This window comes from Jaculus jaculus, chromosome 5 (genome assembly GCF_020740685.1).
Source record: "Jaculus jaculus isolate mJacJac1 chromosome 5, mJacJac1.mat.Y.cur, whole genome shotgun sequence".
Taxonomy (NCBI): Eukaryota; Metazoa; Chordata; class Mammalia; order Rodentia; family Dipodidae; genus Jaculus; species Jaculus jaculus.
Genome location: NC_059106.1, coordinates 153,576,293 through 153,595,464, shown reverse-complemented (window position 1 = coordinate 153,595,464; position 19,172 = coordinate 153,576,293). Strand labels below are relative to the sequence as shown.

Below are 19,172 nucleotides of genomic sequence, written 5' to 3'. Positions count from 1 at the left end.
GTTTTTTACAGAGAAAAATGCACATGCTCCACATTTCAAAGCTGTCCAGGTTAACTCAGCTTCCCCTAGAGTACCTTGGAGAGCCCAAACCAGAGCAACCTTGGAGATACTGCTGGATTTAAATTCATGACCTCTGCACCACAGAGAAGTTCACAGGGTGAAGAACAGGTGGAATAGAGTATAGTTTGCTACCCAGCTGTGATGTGATAAGGGAGGAAAAACACTGAGTAAGAGTTCAGTAATCTGGTATAGATATGGCTTAGCAGTTAAGGCACTTGCCTGAAAAGACAAAGAACCCAGACTCAATTCCCCAGGACCCATGTAAACCAAATGCACAAGATGGCACATGGATTTGAAGTTGGTTTCCAGTGGCTGGAGGCTCTGGAGTGACTATTGATTCTCTCTCACTCTCTGCCTTTCTGTCTCTCCCTCAAATCAATAAATAAATAGTAGGGCTGGAGAGATGGCTTAGCCATCTAGGCACTTGCCTGCAAAGCTTAGGAACACATGTTTGACTCTCCAGGTCCCACGTGAGCCAGATGCACCATGTGACACATATGCATGAAAGGTAGATCACACATCTGGATTTCAATTACAGTGGCTGGAGGCCCTGGTGCACCAATTCTCCCTCTCTCTCTCTCTCTCTCTCTCTCTCTCTCTCTCTCTCTCTCTCTCTCTTTCTCACTCTCACCCTTTTGCATAAAAATAAAGGCCAGTCAGTTGGGCTTGCGTCTAAATAAATGAATAACTTTTAGAACAAAGAATTTAGTAACCTTACAGCTACCCAATATTGTAGGTTTCAACCACTTGGAGTGTTGCTGTGTACTCAAATACTAAGTTACATGTGGAAGGAGCCCCAGAGTAGGCATGCACTATCAGACTCCAAGTAGCATAGAGGGCCTGTGGTATCAGACCCCATAATCTAGCTTGACCATGAATTGAATATGATGAATTCCTTCCCTGAAGAAAACATGAGTACCACACAGGACAGTTCAGTTATAGCTGTGTAGGGGCACCACTAACTTGCATCACCCCCATTCATGCCCTTCAGTTCCCTGGATGTATTGAAAGACTCCTCCCTTCATTCCTTTGCTATGGACAAAACTATCATCTGCTTTTGGGTTCCAGATTTCCATAGGCCAAAAATTTACTTTTTTTGAACTATTACATTTATTTAAATAATAGAACAAATAATGAGAAAAAAAAATGTTCCATGGAATTTTGACATGAGAACTAATTCCTATTTTGTACTAACATGAAAGCAGCTAGCAAACTGCCTCAGGAAAGGATGTCAGTCCATGGATATAAGTTCTGCCTTCACATGCAGATTAAATAAGTTAAAGTCACTCTCAAAAGAAATTTGCCAACATAGACATCTACCTCTCCCTCACCTCAGCATGGGACAGTAAATAGAGCCTTTAACTAGATATTGGGTGTGCTAGGGTCTTGATATTAATTCTTGTGGTTTTCTTAAGTCTCCAAACCTTATTAGAATGTCTTTAACTATAAAAGTGGCACTTTCACTAAGCCCATCTCTAAAGCCTATGTCAACTTTAAAATTTCATACTACAAAGAAAATCATTTTCCCTTCAGGGATCTTACTGATGAAGGAGTAGTTGTGTTCCAGTTGTACATTTACTGTGAAAAGAGAGACTGACCTCCTTGCTCTTGGAGGAGCAGCTGTTTAATTTGAGTTTAGCATGACCAGACATCTCAAGGCTGAAGTCGCACCACAAACCGAACACGGACTCTGACTCCCAGTACATCACCTGCGTTGTGGAGACGTGAGCTCCAATTTGCAGTCATCTTGGGGGCCGAGGAGTAAGTCCCAGGGGCCTTATCCCGGCAGAATGAGTCCTGTAAAATACTGCTATGTATAAGGTGTGTATATTGGATCATGATTTGTCTCATAAGACCTTTCTCAAGGGACTCCTCAAGTGCCTACCAATCCACAAGGAAGCCATCTGAACTCCCTAACTCGTAAAGCCCGCACTATTACCGCAGGTATAAATACACTGAGGAATCTAGTGAGCTTCCCAAGAACACAAGCATGGATAAGCACATTACAGCTGAACCTAGCTTTAAACCATTAGAAATTCTTCTGACGGCTGTCATCTTTGAAATAAACGGAGGCGAGTGTTGATGCAAATGAAGACAAATTCAGGGGGATAAAAACTTGGAATACTATGGAAATTATAGGGTAAAAATGCAAAATGCCTAATCACAGATCGCTATTCAAAAGAATGGAAATTCATATCTAAGCAATATGAAAATGTAGGCAGCATGTTTTAACAATGAAGAGAAGATAATGAGGTAATGACATCTATGTATAGATGCATATGTAAAATATCACATACATAGTCGGTTATTGAATCTACCAAAAAGCTGAATAAAGGAAATGACAAAATCAGAATTCTTTGAACTGAGATACGCAGTCCTCATAATCTAAAATATGATTGCAATGAAAAATTATACGTGTAAAAAGTAGGAAGAATTTTCTGCTCTGAATATTAACTTGAAAAGAGCATTTATTTACATTTTAGATTTGGTAGAAAGTAGGCCTGGAGTAGCAGTTCTTTTGAAAATAAGGTAGAGAATGTAAGTGATTTATCCCAGGCTTTGTTAGGAATGAGAATTCATATGCCTGAAAACAATAAAATGATGTCTTTTTCAGTGGTCAAAGGGAAACAGAGTGAGTCGAAGTCCTGAGTTCCTGAATGAGCTAGCTGCTGCTTGGCCCAGTGGACCATGATGTGTCATTGTGAAGTGGCCATAGCTTATGTTATTATCGATACCAGTGTTCTTTCATGTCTAACAAAAAAAAAGCAAGGAAATGGACTTTGGAGGCATGCCTTCTGTCAGTCAAAGTCTCCATTTTCTGCAATATTCTTTTTCTGTAGTGAAGTGAGCTCTTCTCACCTACCAAACTAACGTCCCAAGGTCATCAATTTGCTTTACCCACCATCACAGAAAGAAGTTTGACTACATTATTTGAGCCAGTAGGATGGTGAAGAGCCTTAGTACATATATTTTCATCACTCTTCTGCTGGTGTGTATGCTTTTTCTCTTTACAGAAATCGAAGATATCCACCTATGAGAAGATGTGGGCTTTCATGAGTAGTAGACAGCAGAGCGCCCTGGTTAAAAACAGTGATGAAGGCATCCAAAGAGTGCTGACCACCGACTATGCCCTGCTGATGGAGTCCACAAGCATCGAGTATGTGACACAGAGGAACTGCAACCTCACTCAAATCGGGGGCCTCATTGACTCCAAAGGTTATGGAGTAGGAACGCCGATTGGTAAGAGGGAAACAGCTAAGCCACACTAAGAAAACTGGGCAATGTTGATTACAAGTATTATACATTTTGAGAAGCAGACACATGAGCAAAACGCCTGTAAAAAATTGAGCCATGGTTTGAAGAGAAGATCCCAGATATTTAATAAACTTTCAACTACTGTTTTTACATACCTTAGTACAATATAGCTATTTAAGAACATAGAGATTTATTGTTTTACCAAAAATATTTGACAGCATGTTTTCCTAATAAATCTACTTAATATTATTTTCTTTAATGCCTGTATGTGCCTATTTGGCTTTCTGCCTTCAATTATATTAGAATATGAGAAAATTAATTCTGCACATAAAGAGTTATTGCTCCATTCCAATAAATGACAAAACAGTGTAAAAAAAAAAAAGGCTAAATTTTAAAGTTTTCTCAGACCATAAACTAGATTCAGGTAATGATAACTATGAAAAATCTCCAGATTTGCAGTGCTGAAGCACTGCTCTCCCTGGGGATCTTACCTGAAAGAAGTGCATGTCCTACAAGATCTTCTCACCTAAGAGTGATAGACATGAACAGAATTTCTTCAGTATTCAACAGACAGTTACAGATCTCTTCTGCATAGAAATCCTCTCCCTGCTATTTCTATCCAAATAGAAAACTATATTTGTGATCTTATAGGAAGATAACTCACTTTTCCCAAGTGGGGATAAAGTAACTGGGTCACAGTCCTTTCAAAGGAGAGGAAATGGCCATCTAGACGTCTGGTCTAAGTCAGTAAGAAAGAACTGTAGTGACAATCAAGCCAGATAATTAAGGACCCAAATTAAAGTTGATTTATTTGTTCAGATTTTGTTCTTTTGTTGTTACATGGTACTGTTTGAAATGAACTATTCAGCATGACCTTAATATCAAGGAAAGATCACAAATTTATATACTTAACAATGTGGGCTGGAGGGATGGCTTAGCAGTTGAGGTGTTTGCCTGCAAAGCCAAAGGATCCTGGTTCAATTCCCCAGGACCTTCATGAGCCAGATGCACAAGGGGGCCCATGTGTCTGGAGTTTGCAGTGGTTGGAAGCCCTGGCATGCCCATAGTCAGTCTCTCTCTCTCTCTCTCTCTCTCTCTCTCTCTCTCTCTCTCTCTCTCTCTCTCTCTCTCTCTCTCTCTCCCTCCCTCCCTCCTTCCCTCCCTCCCTCCCTCTTTCTCCTTTAAATAAATAAATAAATAAAATATTTAAATACTTAACAATGGCCAAGCAAAGACCATGGGTAAAGCTGATTTGTTCAAGGAGTGTATTACTTTCCACATATGACAAACTACTTGCAGGAAGCAACTTAAGGAAGGAAATGTTTGTTTTGGCTCACAGTTTGAGGATAAAGTCCATCTTGGCAGAGAAGGTGTGTCAGGAACATAAGACAACTGGTCACATTTCATCAGGAAGTAGTAACAAATGCTGGTGCTCAGCTGTCTTTCTTCTCTTTATGCAGTCCAGGACCCTCACTCATGTGATGACAGAAACCACAGCTAGGGAAGATACTCCTATTTCAATAAATTTAATCTAGATACTCCCTTACAGACTTACCAGGAGGTTGTTTGCATGGTGATCCTAAATACCATTAAAATGACAAGATTAACTATTACAAGGTGGTAAGACCACTGGACATATCTAAAAGAGGCCTTTTCCATCAGTAAGTGTAGACCTGTCAGGATTTGAGAATGAATGTGGTCTGACATTCCATTTTTCCAACAACAACCAAAAAAAAGCAAAAAATCAAAGTTTATGTGAAATTAAGGGGAGGGAGTGGGACATGGACGAGCCGAACAATAGTACCAACTTGACTGTATTCACTGAGTACAAAACTAATTAATAAAAAAAATAATTAATTAAAAAAATAAAAATATATGCAAATTGAAAAAAAATCTTTAATTTGGGAACCAACTAAATTTATTTTTAAAGACTATTTTATGTCCTACTTTAACCTCAGTATTCAACTCTATTAATTATATTTATACTAATTTAATGGATCAAATAAAGGCCAACTGTCTCCAGTAGTTACAGTGAATGTACAACAAGTTTGAGTCCCTGTTGTCTGCCTGGCATTAGGAACACATGCTATGGGGATATAACTTCATAATCACAGTTGTCTCTAAATAAACTTTCAGCAGGATACCTGGGTGAAAAAAAATATGTATCTACTTTCTAGTCCTTCTATTTACAATAATTTCTCTTGATGAAAATATCAATTTCCTGTCATTTTCCCCTCTAAATATTTTCTATCCTATAATTTTATCAACATGCTCTGTGGCAGCCTTATAAGGACTGTTAAACAATTACTAAAAATACATGGTGTCACTTTCAACTATTGGAAAATATCTTATCTTCCTAACATAGCTTGGCCACCTCATTTTTTTAAATAATAGGTATGGGAGAAGTTAGATAGGTGTCTTTTATGTCCTATCACTACTGAATTTAAGCAATAAGGCCATAAGTCAGATACAACCACCAGAGGTAGATGCCTTTGCTCAGGCTTTGCAGAATCAAGACCTCAGTATTGTTTGTGAAGCACTGACTGTCTTCTTAGAGTGACAACTATAGTCTCTTACTAAACTTATCTTTTAGACATGCATCCATTAGACTAACACTTGTCACTTCATCTTCTACTCCAGAATTCCACCCCACCCACTTCCATGTCCCTCTTTAAAACCAAATTTTCTGTCTGATAGAAAATAATATTATTTGTCATTCTTTCTGAGAGCCTTGTAGGTTAGCATGAACATTTTGATTGCCATTCCTTTCATAAAACAGAATATTTAAAATAAAAATGTGGGGCAGGAGTTGTTCCTTTCTGTGATTCTGATAAATTAACACATCACTTTTAATCATTTTGACAAATGAGGCTGACATTTATTGTGATAGATAGATAGATAGATAGATAGATAGATAGATAGATAGAGATCTAAACTTACTCTTTCAGTATCTCTTCTGCTAACCTTACCTGTTCCTCCTAGATGAAAATAATTATACTCCAGGGATTTTTCATAGTGGTTATAAACCTGTCATGCTTTTAAACCAAAAACAATGAAGAAGTAATTAGAACAGATGGCAGACCTCAGAGAGAATACATCCACTGGGAATACAGCTGTTGGATAAATTTGAGATGTTTCTTGTATGATGAATTGGCTCTTTAGAAAGATCAGTTGCTATTCAGGAAGCTGTATGGATACATATTTTCTTCAAGTGACTTTCTCTAAGTCACTTCTAATGTCCCTCAGTCCATTCAAACAATAGCAAATATGGAAGCAAAAATGTATGTGGATATTAAAATTTCTCAGCACACTTTTGGTCTTGCCATGACTGAGGCCCTGGAGGCTCCAAAACCTCCCTAGAACAGGAAGTTAGCAAAGCTGGCTCAGTCACAACATAAAATTGAAAATGTTGCTTTTTAGAGACTCTCATGACAGAAATCCTGGAAATGTGCCTCCTATGAGATCGAAAATAAAATTTCAAGAGAATGAGAGCAGTTAAGATTTAAATAGGTTACCTGGAGGCCGGAGGTGACCTTCCTTAGAAACCAACTTGAAGCAGAGATCAGATCTCCATTGGTCTGAAATGTGTTGGGTCTTGTGCAGCCTCAGGCAGGAGGAGTCAGTCAGTCAACCTTTTCATGCCCACTGTGTACACTGCAACGTTCACTGCACAGCCATGACGATGGTTCTCATGCTTGTCAAAGCACTCTGTGTGCCTTACAACAAAGCACACCTAGTTCACTTAGTGGCATACATTATTAATTATTAATGGCGCTAACTTTGACTCTAGCTATTATTCTGGGGAAACAAACAGTTGAGATCTTGTCATTTTGTTTTCAAGATTTGTTTCCCTGCCCCCCCCCCGAAAAAATAAATCCATAATTCTTAATTGGCAAGCCATAATCTCCTCTAAAACATTTTGCTCTTTTTTTATTTTTAATTATTTTTATATTATTTATTTATGTGAAAGGATAGAGAAAGAGAAAGAAATATATGGGTGCACTTGGGCCTCCAGCCACTGCAAGCAAACTCCAGATAAATGCACCACCTTGTGCATCTGGCTTTATGTGGGTGCTGAGGAATCAAACTCAGGTCCTTAGGCTTTGGAGGCAGGTGCCTTAACCACTAATCTATCTCTCTAGTCCCCTGCCCTTCTTTTAAACTAAGTTTTGAGTACTCACAATTACTTTTAGAAGTCTTCAGAAAAAATAAATGACCAATGCCACAAATATGGAGCCTCACATTTTCAAACATAAGCCATGACATGAGCGTCAGTGGAACATGGGCTGGGAGGGGTTGGCAGTGTGCTCATGCAAACAATACTGGGTTGTAAGGAGGCATGGATTTGATTCTGGGCTCTGCCAGCAAATACTAGTTTCAATAATATTTTCACATTTGAATTTCTGCAAAGCTAGGACAAATCATCTATTTCATATAGTTCTGAAGATTTTTCTCTTGTCTTTAAAAGGGATATCAGATTTTTTTTTTCAGTTTGCTTCCACAAGGAATGACTTTTAAATTTGTGAGCAAAGATAATCATAGGAGAACTGGTATTTCTAATAAGAGACTATTTCTTTATCCCTTCCTGCACAATGATGAAGAATTCATGTCTACATATAGGTAGGGCTACTTTCTAGCTCTTACGTAACTGAAAGTTCAATATGATCACCACAATATAAAGCATAAATATTCCCAGCAAAGTGTTTGCATTCAAACTTTGTAGGACCTCTGAATTATTCAAAACCAAGTTTATCTTAATTAATGTGTTAGTCAGTGTGGGTGAACAGCTGCAAATAATATTTGCAGATGCTCAGTGACTTACACAATAAATGTTTCTTCCTTGATCTTGTCATAGTTAGATGCGGATAGAAAGAAAAGCTCTCCTTCATGCAGGAACCATAAGACTTGGTGTTCCTCTGTCTTCCTGATGACTTGAGAGCATCTCTTTCTTGCTATGTATTTCAGAAAAGAGAAAAAGCACCATGTTTATGACACAAGACTAGAAATGGCACCCATCATTTCAGCTCCCCTTGGCTAGAAATGAGCCTTGAGGCCACATTGAACATTTTAAATACATATTTTAAATTTTTATCTCTTTTAAAAAAGAGAAAAGAGAGAGAGTATGAACGTACCAGGGCCACTTGCCACTGCAAACGGATTCCAACACATGCCATTTTTGCACATCTGGCTTTATATGGATATGGGGGAATTGAATGTGGGCTGTCAGGCTTTGTAATAAAGTACCTTTAAACACTGATCTATCTCCCCAGCTCCACATTAAACTTGAAGGGAGACTGAGGGAGAACTAGTTATTCTTCTATGAAGAAGAGGAAATGGGCAAATTCATGTGCAATAGGAAACGACCAAGAACCCCAAAAAATGACAATCTAAACAACAAAGTCCTTTGATACAGGAAAAACTCATGAGAAGTTAGAAAGATTCACAGAATTCCTCACTTTTCCTGACTTACAAGGACCTAACAGTTTGGGTCATGGTGAATCATGACCCCTTTCTAACTATTTAGAGCTTTCAAATTATAAGACTGATTGTGGATCTGTTTCAAAGTAGTATTTACCACTAAGATAGTAAAACCTCTGGACATATTCACCCCATTAGTGACCCATATATGAATGACCCCACTTCCAGGATCTCCTTACCGGGATAAGATTACAATTGCTATTCTTCAACTACAAGAAGAGGGGAAACTACACATGATGAAAGAAAAATGGTGGCGGGGAAATGGTTGCCCTGAAGAAGACAGTAAAGAGGCCAGTGCTCTGGGAGTAGAAAATATTGGGGGCATCTTCATTGTACTGGCTGCTGGGCTGGTCCTTTCTGTCTTTGTAGCCATTGGAGAATTTATATACAAATCACGGAAGAATAACGATATTGAACAGGTGAGTTATTTCTTTCAAAAACTGGGTAGTTTTCACTTTGAATTTTTGGTCTTAAGTTTGAGAATTTTAAGGATGCTTTCATACTTTTTTGGGTAACAACCTATTGAATTAGATGCCCAGAACAGCCCTTTCTGAGTTAAAGCAAAGAGCTATTGGCTCACTGCCAGCTGCTGCTGGCACAAAAGTTCCATCCCTTATTAATGAGAAGAAGGAAGAGTCTTGGACACTAAATCCAATTAGTACTATTTGCAGTGACATTGCAGAAATTCCAAACTTAGTTAATTTCATTACTAGCTATTTGCTCTTAAAATAGAAACTACAGAAAGAGCAGGGGTGAACTTCATTCAAAATTGGAGAAGATATTTGAAAGAAGTACTATGTGGCCTTAAATGTGCATTCTGAGCACATGTACTAATGCAAAGCCATTTTTATACAAAGGAGCTCACACTGGTAGAGTAGACACTGCTGGAAAAACAGAGACAATTCTTTCCTAAAATAAGCAGAATACAGAGCTCCTGGTCATTGTAGCACATTAGCCTACCCATTAAATTTAAGGATATTGTTAGAGTCACAAAGCTATGAACTGTCAAAAAGAGCCCACTGAATTTTCAGCTGTCACTATCTTAAAATGGTTACTTTCTTTAACAACAGGCTTGAAGTTCTTGTTTTACACTTGATCCCAAAAGTTATGTGGCTGGTTTTGATTAATAATCTGAATCTAGACCCCCTTCTTTTAAGTGATATCTGTCTGTTAAGCACCTAGAACTAGGGATGATAATTTATTATAATCTGGCACCCCTTTCCTAGACCTTGTAGAAAACTGTCTTTAGTAGGCTGGACTAAACTGCTTTGTTTTAATTTGCAATTTGCTCTTGAGGTGTCATGATTTATGCCACTAATTTGGAAAATAAAAGCTTGTATGTATTATGCTTCAATGTGCTTCTCATAATTGCTGGCTGCATTTGATTGAAATTTTCATTTAACCATTCATTCTTGCTTTTTATTTATTCATTTTCTATATTTTTTTCCATTTCTTTTGCATGCAAGGCTTTTTGTTTCTTTTATGGACTGCAGTGTAAACAAACCCATCCAACCAACTCCACGTCTGGGACTACTTTGTCTACGGATTTAGAATGTGGCAAATTATTACGAGAGGAGAAAGGGACTCGGACACAGTCCTCAGTGCATACTGTGTGACCAGTTTTGTTTATTTAAAAACACAAAAAACGTGTGCCCAGCAGAAACTGTTTCTCCTAATTGGTGTTATTGTTTGTGCCTATGTCCACTAAACATGCATAGCCACAGCCCCCTTGCCTTTTATATTAGCAGAAGTAATGTACATAGAAACTGAATTCCATGCACTGAAAACAGATGTGCACTTGAGATTGAACGAGGGTCACCTTAGAGGGATATAGACTCCTGGGTATGAGTATACGTACTGGAAACTATTCTGTCCAGAATTGTCATCTTGTTCTATCTTCATACATTAAACATAAGTCGCTCCTTCCTCATGAAAAAGGAGATTGAGAAGAGCAAAGTATGAAAACAAATGCTAATTACATGGGCCTCTTTTCATCTCTGTGAACTTTTTCACTCTTCTTTCCCTTTCCTTTTTCCATCTGTCCTTCAGATCCATACATTCCCAACTTTCCAGAGTCATGTCTTTTCAATAAACATACACATAACTCCATGACAATGTTAATTGTTAATTTTTATTGGTCCAAGTAGTTAAAATGTACACTTTATATGAAGACTTAAAGGTGCCTTGGAGTTTTACGATTCAGGATGTACCATGGAACGAATCGTGTTGAATTTGAGCCTCTGGCATCCATGCACAAGGGTACCACCTGAGCTGAACCACGCCTGAGGATGCCTGACTCACTCAAGAATTCCTGGGTAGAAATGCAGCAGCAGCGAGCTCTCACATAGCACTTAGCAACCTGCTGTAGGAGTGGAGACTCTAAGGAACTTTTATTTTTTCCAAATCATATATTATTTCTTTATAGAGCCAAGCAAGTCCTAAACTATCAACTACTTCATAGTATCTTCCATCTATTGTTCGCTGACACTCACTCTTGCATATTTCATTTCCTTCTCACTCACCTAAGATACAGTGTTTTTTGGTTTTTTTTTTTTTTGGTTTTTTTCTTATTTTTTTTTTTCTTGGAGCCATCTTTCTGAACACTGACACATCCATGCCCATATCTCTGGCTCCATCACCATTATTAGTTCATTCTAGATGTGCTGGAGAGAAGGGCAAGGAGGAGAAAATAAATACAGGAGAGAATTTCCATATGCATTAGCTACAGATCTCTGTAGATTTATGTCCCGCCTGCGTCCAAAGTGTTGTAAATCATTCCCACACTAACTTAAGCTGGCAACATAGACAGCCAATGGCATGCTTAATTTGTTAGGACAGCGTATGTCTGGTGCTCCCTGCGTTTGGTTCCCCTTGGCAGAGATCCAGGAGAATTAAAGCTGCTTTCCTCTTCTCAGCAGCTCAGTTGCTCTCTGTTCTCCTTAGTGGGATCACCACTAGACACATGGAGTGATCCCCTGAAACAAGGTCCTCAGGAGCAGAAGTGAGCTGTACCGCCTTCCCCTTGCCTGGCTTTAAAAGGATCTAATTTTGTGAATCACTCTTTCTAGTCAACACCACATTTCTTCAGCAAAACCTGCTCAGAAACATTGAGCCCCAAACTGATTATTTCTCCCTCTTTCCCTTGAAATAAATGAACTCTAGAAACTGTCCAAAAATTATGCTATCATTTGTTTGCCATTATTAAAGTAGAAACAAACTGCTGTTTGTGACAGGCTAGAATGCACATTTCAACAGTTAACAGAATCATATACTAGTATAAATATAACATTGTTTTCAGTTCTGCATGTCATTACTTCAACAAGCAGGAACCACAAAGTACTTTAAATTTATTTCCCCCAAATTAGTTAGTATGCCAGAATTGCTGCAAATAGGTGGATAGAGTACAAAAATTGAGGGTTAGTAATAACTGGCAAAACTTACCTTTCTGCAGAGACAATCCTGTAAAAGTTAAACTCAGAGATTTGGATAAGGAAATAATTCCTTTCAAAAATTAATATTTCACACTGCATCTTTAGAATACTCACCACCTAATTCTGAGATCTATGTAATACTTTATGCTTTCAGAATGTTTTCACATACACATTGCATTCGACCACTTCAACAATGTCAATTCAGCTTTGCAAACAGAGATATAGATATAAGAGTCCCTGACTGACAATTACAGATTAGAAGAGAATTTGATAAATTAGCCGAACTTTAGCTCCAAGTATAGTCACAGGTAGAATCATTGTAGGTAAGTTGTTGCATAGGTCCTTATCTTGGTTTTCTATTATGTGACACTAAGATATCATCTTGAGAACACAAGGCTGTTTTGAATGGTTTTTCTAAATAGGTTCTATTTTTTGCAAGTATTTCCCAAATAACGTTTTCATGATTAGATAACCCAGTGAGTATGAACATGCGGCATTCCTGTATTTCATGATATTTTAGTGTGGTTATCATATCATCACAGACTGACAATTTCACACAAGGTAAAAACCTACTCAATATCTCCCAAGCTGTCACGTCACATACGCCATGATTATGGGCAAAACATCTTATGCTGCGTGTGGTATGTAAGCCATTCCATAAATAATTATTCAAGACTCTGCATATACTTTCAGCTTCTTTGAGCCTCAATCTTCTTATTTATAAAATAGAGATATTAATGATTTTTTACATTTACCATGAGAATTAAGTACAATCATATACCAAAGGAAATGAAACCATTTATAAGTCTTGCTAATAAATATTGGTTTTAAAATGTTGGTTTTCTTTAGAGAAATTAAGTATTTCTCTCTGGTCACATTAGCAGAAAGATAAATTTTTCATGCATCTTAAACTGGACTCAGAATTAGAAGACTGATTCAATATACAAGCAAAAAAAAAAAAAAAATAGCAAGGTCAACACACCCAAAAGAAGGACCCAAATTGGTAATACATTAGGATCTGGAGTAGAAATTCTAGACCTAGTCTCTAGAAATTCTCATTTAGTTAATCTGAAGTCAGGACTAGACAATAGTAGTTTTTTTTTTTTGTTTTTGTTTTTTTTTGTTTTTTGAGAGTCCCAGCTGCTTCTAACGGCAGAGAAGGTTGAGAACCAAAATTCTCAGTACACATTTATATAAGTAATTGAAACTCAGCATATCATTGCTGTTTATTGATTTATTGATTCCAAAGGTAGATGCTAAGTGATATGTATAAAATACATATTTAGCACCTAATAGCCAATAGGACCTTTGCATTGAGAATCTGAGAAGACATTTTATGTCCACTATAGAGATTTCATGATACACAAACTGGACATGGTGGCACATGCCTTTAATCCTAGCACTCAGGAAGCAGAGGTAAGAGGACTGTGTGACTTTGAGGCTGCCCTGAGATTACATAGTGAATTCCAGGTCAGTCTGGTCTACAGTAAAAAAAAAAAAAAAAAAAAAAAAAAAAAAAAAACAGAAAGAAAGAAAAAACAAGACCATGATACTCAGTTAATAACCCTCACATCTGCTTGTAAAATTAAAGCTGTCCCTACTCAAAATTACCAGATAATTTGTTGCTTATTCAGGGCACTTTTAGCTTCTTTACACTTCTTCTCTCTTTTCTCCCTTTTGTCTTGATTCTCAGACAGCTAGTTCTTCTTTCAACCATGGAAGGAAATCATTAATACCACAATGACCAACACTTGCAGGGCTCAGGGCATTTCAGGTGAAATCTAGGTTGGCAGGGCAGGGTGAGGGATGGCAGAGAACTTTCAAAGTGCTTGCTACATTAGTGTGTGGACTTCAGTGTAAATCAGAGTTGTGATGGGAGTGGGGATGATTTGCAGGTTACAAGTTCTACATCCATACATTCCTCTTTGGTAGATCCAGTGCAGGAACCTATATTTCTAGTGAAGTCTGCCAGAGAATGCTGAGGATTAGTAGTATGCACTAATTATCATCCGACTTAGCCTGGAGCAAATTTTCCCCCAAATTAATGCATGTACGTTAATCTTGAACTCACTTTCATGCTAGGGATCTTTTGATAGTTTTTCCTACATGATCTCCCCCAAACATGTCCAAGCATAACTGCTTCACACAAAAACAGTTGGTAAACATGAGTTTTTATTAAAGCTAGCTTGAATATAGAGGTTTCACTCAAATTAGCTGCTAACCATAAGTAGTTAAAAAAATAACCGCAGGCTGGGCATGGTGGCGCATGCCTTTAATCCCAGCACTCGGGAGGCAGAGGTAGGAGAATTGCCATGAGTTCAAGGCCACCCTGAGATAACAGAGTTAATTCCAGGTCAGCCTGGACCAGAGCGAGACCCTGCCTCGAAAAACAAAAATAAATAAATAAATAAATAATAATCGCAGTTTTGGGATCATATTTGGAAAAATATTTTTTAAGGTCGGGAAGAAAGGGAAAGAGATACTGGAAGATGAAACAAATGCACCAATAGCAAACAAATCACATTTTGCTGTTTGATTTAGTTCTGCATAATTCTGCCTGCAACTCAATCCAGAGAGGAAAGAGAAATAAGGCATTTTGTTTCACTTTGTTTGTACAGGCTATATTTATAAATTGAACTTTTTAAAGGTTTTCTTTTTCCCAGCAAAATTGGAACTACCTAAGATCAGTGAAAGAGGAAAGAGAAGCATCCCTCCTGTGTCATCCTCTGTACATTTTACTAATCCAAATGGTATTATTAATTAACTCTAACAGATAATGAGAAATTCCTGCTTGATGCCACAGCTTTAATTTGCCTTTAGGAACCATCTCATTATACTTCTCACTGTTAAGGAATTTTATGTCCAGATGCATAAGCATATTAAAATCAATTCTGCTTTCATAACTCTCTCCATGGAGGCTGGTGTTTTGGTGACTATGATTCTTCCTTTAATTTTCAAAGAATACCTGGCTACAAATATCAGGACACTGGGGATAGAAAGTCAACACCACATTCCACAGATGCAGGGTCCAACACCCCTTAAAATTTAAACTCAGCTGTAGTCAGCTCCAGTTCAGCTAATGACCCAAACTACCCACCAGAGGGTATTCCTTAGCACAATGGGTACAGGCAAATAAACACAAATATTATAATGACTTGTGACCTATATGATAGAATGAAATTACTGTATTCCCTCAACAAATAAGAAAGAGCATTAATGAGAATTATCTTTAGGACTTTTTTTTTTCAGTGAATGACATGTTTATTTCAAAATATTAAACAGTTAAAGTTTTCAGCTTCTAAATCAAGGCATCCCTGGTGCTTTAGTCTTTACCAATCATAATAACTAAGAAACCAATGTCCATAAATACTCTTCCCATGCTTGGCACATTTCCATTTGTGTTAAGCGTCTCCAGCTCTGTAGCTTCTATAGTCTGATCACTTTATTTAATAAGCCTAAGGTTATTTTTGTAATTGTGTGAAAAAGATTCCTTTGCCTAGGAACCCAAACATTTGATATCAGAGAAGTGAAAGAAATATTTTAACATTTATTAAGAAATATCTTTTTCAAGGAACAAACTGATGCCATTGTATCTTATAAACTCAGTTCTGAAAACCTCGTGTGATGGAATAGACAAGTGTCTTGGGGATGAAAAGCCAGGAGTTCTGTTCTCCACACTGTCACTCAAGGCTGGCGTGTCTTTGGGAGGGATAATTTCCTTTCTTCAAACTAAGGTTTTTCATCTGCAGAAAGATTATATCTGAAGTTACCATCTTATCACAATGACTTTTAAATCTAGTATAAAATGGAAAAGAAATAAAATAACAAAAGTGAGCTAGAAAATTGCTTGGTGGTTAAGGAACTTGCCTGTGAAGCCTAAGGTCCTTGTTTGGATTCCCCAGAACCCAAATAAGCCAGATGGCAAAAGGTGACACATGCATCTGGAGTTCATTTGCAGTGGCTAGAGGCCCTGGTGCACCCATTCTCTCTCTTGTGACTGCCTGCCCCCCTCCATTCTCTATCCTCAAAATAAGTACCTAAATAAAATAAATAATTAAAAAATAATAACAAAAGCAGTGTGAAAACAGAGAGCTTTTGTTTTTATGTTTTAAGATGGCCATATGTCTCTCTTGAACACATTAAATTTTTATGTCATCAGCGGAATTCCTTTGTCCTGTGATACTTCAAGGTAGAAAAATAACTTAACCAGCCAACACAAGAGCAAAGGATTAAGAAGTGTCCTTGTTAGTCATTAGCAAAACATCCCATATAGTGTTTGCTTTATAAGTAGACTCATTGTCATCTTTGAAATATCTACAGGCTAGGTTAAAACACACACACACACATACACACACACACACACACACACACACACACACTGAGGTCTGTATATAGGAAGTTTTGGGAATGACCACATACAGCTCAGAAAAAGGGAAATAAATAGTACTGAGGTGCATAATAATATCCAACTCTAAAAGTGGAGCTCAAGTGCTTCTATTATAGAAGTGCAAGGTAAAGGGAGGCATGCTCATGTTTTTTGTTGTCTTGAGTTCCCTGTCTACCTCGCATGAAGCATCAGAGTTTTATAATGAACTGAGCCCAAGCCAGAGATGAGTCCAGTTTTCAGCTGTTGAGCTCGAAGTTAACTTTGCAAACTCATAGCACAGACAGAAGCCTTGAGAGCAGCGCCTTTAATCCCAGCCCTCAGGAGGATGAGGTAGAAGGAACACTGTGAGTTTGAGTGCCAGACTGAGCTAGAACAAGACCCTACCTTAAAAAAAAAAAAAGAGGAAAAAACAAAAAGAAAGAAAGAAACATGAGAACCATGACTTTCTGTTTTTGCACTGCAAGATCCAGATGTCTCGTTGAATAAATCAGTAGTTAGAATTCGGGTTTTCTATTATTAGCAAGTACCCAAACTAAAAGTTAAAGAGCACAGATGAAGTTTGTCTGCCTCATGTTTCTACCATTGACCATTTTTTTTGCCAATAAGAAAGAGAGTTGTGAATAGTTTCTAGTAACTTAGATGTCATTTGAATATCCAAAGGAATCATTTCTGAACCCAGTCCAAACTTGGGGAAGTACAGCAAAATGGAAGCCTCAGAAAAAGGCAGAGGGGGCGTAGAAAGGAAAAATGTCTTCCCTGGCTTCACAGAGAGTGCTCTGGGAGAGCAGAACAATAACTAGTCCATGAGCCTAGAGACAGTTTCATGCAGGCTTCACCAAGCCCAGAGGATGACAGAGAGAACGTAGAACAGGCCAGTGCTCTTCCCCACCCAGAATCTTGTCATGGACTATGAGAATGGGTGAAATAAAGACCAAGGTTGGCAGGAAAAGACACAAAATGAACAGTCTTGGTATGGAGACCATGGTGGGACCAAGGGCATCTCTAGTGACAAAGTACAGATTGACCAGAATTGACAAGTCAGCAGATGGCACTCCAGTGAAATGCAAAGAGACAGAGGGTAGCCATGGAACAGGTCCCAGACCCTCAAGAAACTCATTTTAAATCCAGATGGCCTTTGGAAAAAAGAGATGGAGGGAAGAGATAGAAAAAAACAAAAGACTGCATTAGATGATCTGATAACCAAAAGAAACATGTATAACCAAACATGAGTTTCCATGAGTTGATAAGACTCATAATCAATGGCAAATCTCTAAGATAGGTTCTTTATAAGAAAAATATTGGCATAAAAAGCTTGATCCTCCTAGTTTTTAGCTTGAGAAAATGCATCATCACTATGGTGGGCACAAGATGATGCCTAAAGGATTCTAGATGTAGAGCAGCTCACGTAGGCACTGGGGAGAAGCAAAACTCTACCTCAGAATCAATACCAGGACCGTTCTCTGTTGTAGAAGAAGCATACAGAGGAACTCTTGGAGACTTATTTTTATTGGTTTACCTCAGCGTCTAAGATGCTAGTGAGAACAGTATTCTTTATGAGATGAAACAGTAGTCACTATGGTATCATCTCAGACCTTCAGGGCTGGAAGCCAGAGGGCCAGGCAGCCAGCCAGACTGGTCTTTGAAAGTAACTCCAGAGAGAAGAAGGGTGATGTGGGGGAATCCACGCAGAAGTGAAAATCCACAGTGGTGCCACTTTTAGCAGGGAAAGCTGCTGGTCTCTGGATATCTGAGGTCCACATGAAGCTCATCCTCACTGCAGAACACCTCTTTGTCATCTGGTCATAAAGCTGGAATAGACGCTTGGTAGGCTTCCCTCCCATAAACTGCTTTTGTGTCCTTTCTGTGCCAAGGAAAAGCTCCAGTTGTTTCAAGAGTCATGGAAGACTAAGTGGACAGATTCAAGATGGCCTAATGACAATTCTGGTAACATTCAATTGCAGTCACTGACTATTCTAAGAACCTAAGACAGAAATGGTGGCAAAATTTCCCTGGGTTATTGGGTCCTCCACCTGTCAAGCTGTTTAGCATCTCCAGCCACAGCAGTTTGACTCTGGCCATCCTGAAGTAGAAAGTGAGGAGGGCCCTTCTTAGATGTTCCTAAAATCTAAGCATAGTTCGCTATGGTTAAAATTTTATTCCCTGAGTACAAACACAAAACATTATGCATAGTGTTCATCTCTATAAGCGGTGTCCTCAAGGGTTTAAAATGAATAGCTAATGTGAAACTTTTAAATTCAAAACATCAGCCTTTTCTTTCTTTCAAACATCGAGCTATTATAATTAGCAGGTGCAAAGACTACAGTATCATCTACAGATCAACAAAAATCTATTTAAGAACTCAAAACTCCAAATTTCTTTCTCTCTCTCTCTCCTCTCCTCTCAGTCTCCAATACCCAGTCAGTGCATATAAAAGCTCTTGTTATGACTGCAAACACGGGGATTCAATCTGGGCATGAAAATGTCCATGAACTAATCTCACTATGCTACATTGCCTCTGTGTTAAATACTTCTCAAAGAAGCTAACTCATGAAATTATTCCT

At 38.2% G+C, this 19,172-nt stretch overlaps 1 protein-coding gene across 8 annotated transcripts in view; it reads left to right on the top strand.

The window, feature by feature from the left end:
* The window catches only part of Grik1 (glutamate ionotropic receptor kainate type subunit 1), a 425,302-nt gene that overhangs the window by 399,129 nt on the left and 7,001 nt on the right, over positions 1-19,172 (top strand). For 7 of the 8 annotated variants that reach the window (XM_045150716.1, XM_045150717.1, XM_004654403.2 and 4 more), the window contains 2 exons: positions 3,075-3,300; positions 8,962-9,212. In XM_045150716.1, the coding sequence (XP_045006651.1) occupies positions 3,075-3,300; positions 8,962-9,212 (477 nt within the window). Of the gene's footprint in view, positions 1-3,074; positions 3,301-8,961; positions 9,213-19,172 lie in introns of those variants that run through there. The other variant, XR_006637239.1, reaches the window with a different exon arrangement.